The sequence below is a fragment of the Penaeus japonicus genome, unplaced genomic scaffold, assembly GCF_977035675.1.
Source record: "Penaeus japonicus unplaced genomic scaffold, GWHDUDI00000001_assembly GWHDUDI00000026, whole genome shotgun sequence".
Taxonomy (NCBI): Eukaryota; Metazoa; Arthropoda; class Malacostraca; order Decapoda; family Penaeidae; genus Penaeus; species Penaeus japonicus.
In genome coordinates this window covers 33,692,084-33,694,583 of record NW_028234428.1, presented here as the reverse complement: position 1 = coordinate 33,694,583, position 2,500 = coordinate 33,692,084, and the positions used below count along the sequence as shown (strand labels likewise).

General features: G+C 38.0%; 1 protein-coding gene across 3 annotated transcripts in view; it reads right to left on the bottom strand.

Moving 5' to 3' along the window:
• aPKC (protein kinase C iota type) overlaps window positions 1–2,500 on the bottom strand; it is a 113,190-nt gene that overhangs the window by 4,836 nt on the left and 105,854 nt on the right. For 2 of the 3 annotated variants that reach the window (XM_086552328.1, XM_086552326.1), the window contains 4 exons: window positions 1,693–1,740; window positions 1,101–1,282; window positions 538–772; window positions 1–30 (listed from right to left, as the gene is read on the bottom strand). The exon at window positions 1–30 is cut by the window's left edge and continues 151 nt beyond it. In XM_086552328.1, the coding sequence (XP_086408454.1) occupies window positions 1–30; window positions 538–772; window positions 1,101–1,282; window positions 1,693–1,740 (495 nt within the window). The remainder of the gene's footprint in view (window positions 31–537; window positions 773–1,100; window positions 1,283–1,692; window positions 1,741–2,500) is intronic. The other variant, XM_086552327.1, reaches the window with a different exon arrangement.

Genomic DNA, 2,500 nt, shown 5'->3' with positions numbered 1-2,500 from the left:
TATCCAGCTTAAGATCACGGTATATGATGCCTGTGTGAGGAGGAACGTGATAGAATTCAGTAACTCCTGAATCACTAATGAAGTTCAAACTTTTGTCTTATATCTCTACTTGTATCTCTCTTATATCTAAACAGTCCAGTGCATTTATATAATAAGTTAAAAGTCCTTTAAAATTGCATCATATTCTATTTCCTGACAATATGCATTTCATAACATCCATCATCAAAGAGGAGGAGGAGGAGGAGGAGGAGGAGATGAAGGAAGAGGAAGAGGAAGAGGAGGTGGTGGAGGAGGAGGAGGAGGAGGAGGAGGAGGATATGGTAGAGGAGGAAGGAGGAGGAAGGCAAAATAAAGTGAGCTATAAGTACTGATGCAGTAACGTAACCAATATATAATATACATATCATTAATTGTATTACTGAGACTGATGTAAACATTCTCTACATCTAGTGTTCACACAAAATTATTTCAAAAGTCTTCACTCAACCTCTGTTCATGACAGATAAATAGATAACACGGCAAACAGGCTCAGCATACCTTTCTCGTGAAGGAAGTTCAGCGCTAGGCAAATTTCCGCAGCATAAAACCTGGCATGTTCTTCTGGCAGACGTCGTTGCCGCTGCATGTGGAACATTAAGTCGCCTCCGCGAACAAACTCAATCACAAAGAAGAGGCGGGACGGAGTTTGGAAGCACGAGTGTAGTCCGACCAAGAAGGGATGATTGGAGGCCGTCTCGAACACATGTTTCTCAGTCTGGACCCAATCTATGTCCTGAGAACGACCAGAAGAAGAGAAAAAGAAAAAGAAAGTTACATTAGATTGGTCATATTTCTGTCCAACGAAAACCTTAAAAAATGACAAAAGGCTGATGAATTCAGTGACTGAATTCCTATAATTTTCCTGCATTCTTTTTAGTATTTTCAATAATATAACTGAATAACAAGCACACACACAAGTAATGAAAACTTCCAAGTAGTCACACTAAACTACCAATAAAAAAACAAAAGAATAATCATATACATATATGTCGATTCAAACAATTAATCAGTAGAGCCTCGGTCCAGCGCAATCTCACACACCCTCATTCCCTCTTCCTCACCTCATCATCTGTGACTAGCGTCTTCTTAATGACCTTCATGGCATAGATGCGTTTAGTCCTCTTCAGTTCTACCATCAGCACCTTTGCGTATGACCCACGGCCAATGACACGGATCAGCTCAAAGTCGTCTAAGCAGTACTGGCCAGCCGAGCCCGTAGGAGTCATGGGCTCGCTGCTTGGACCTGTTTAAGAAAGTCTCTCCTAAGTATGGTATAATTTTCACCTTTAAAACTGACCTGTGATATCAGATACGGCCGACAAGGTTACACTTCAATATTATGATAACATAAAAAACTAACAAAATGAAAAATCAAATGCCACTGCAGTTTCAAAGGATGACAAAACTTCTGCAAGAGATATGAAGTTGCCACGGGTATTTGATGTTAGACTAGAGGACAATATGTTAATAGAAATGTTAGAGCAAGGGGAAAAAAAATCATCCAATTCCGTTTTCAAACAAGAGTGCAATCTCTATGGACAAAGACTATTATTGTGGAATCTATCATGCTTATAATTCTGAAAGAACAAACACAAGTTGAAGCAGATTTCAGGAGAGAACGGAAACAAGAATTAGAAAGCTTTTCATTTTTACCTGTGATGGCTGGCATCTCCACAGGGGTTTCTTCTGTTATCCCAGGGTCTGCAAAAATCCAGTATACTCTGTTCACTTCTACTAGCTAACTACATTTGTTTATAACCACCTCAGACTATTCTAATAGGTCTAACTGATGGTCTTTTGCTTCATTTATTACTAGCACTATTGGGTTTGTACATCAAGCAAATTTTGTCATGTCAACACGCTGTGTGTATGTAAAGGGTTTCTGTTACAAATACTCTGTTTCTAAATAATAGTGTATTTAAAAGCAACAAATCAACCCCTAAAGGGAGCATAGGGTATCCCAGTGACTGAACTTGAACGAAGTGTTAAAAAAGGGACGCAAAAGTAGCCACAGCAAGACTTGTCCCATCTGCAAATCAAACTATCCCAGGTGTTCCCTCACCATCCGTGAAAACATCTGCTATCCTTCCTGGCTATTCACTATAGGGGTCTTCTCTTCTTTACTAGATTTAATAATGATAACTTTGAGATTACTGCCGAGGAGTAGAAAAACTGTCAAGAATGTCATGCAAAAATTATGTAAGAGTCATGCTTAAGTGATGTGCCTAGCATGGAAATATGCTGTGAGTAAATAATGCAACGAACAATAACATGGGTGACATGACATATTTACAACGTATTCAACAAATTGGTAAAACAAATAAATCTGTTAATAATATAGCACATAAAAAAGCATGGCAAAGGAAATCTATAAATCTGATAGGTATTGTTTATTACCAAAGGGAATAGTTAAAAAAAAATAAAAATAAAAAAAAAAGGAATGAATAAATGCTTCACAAAA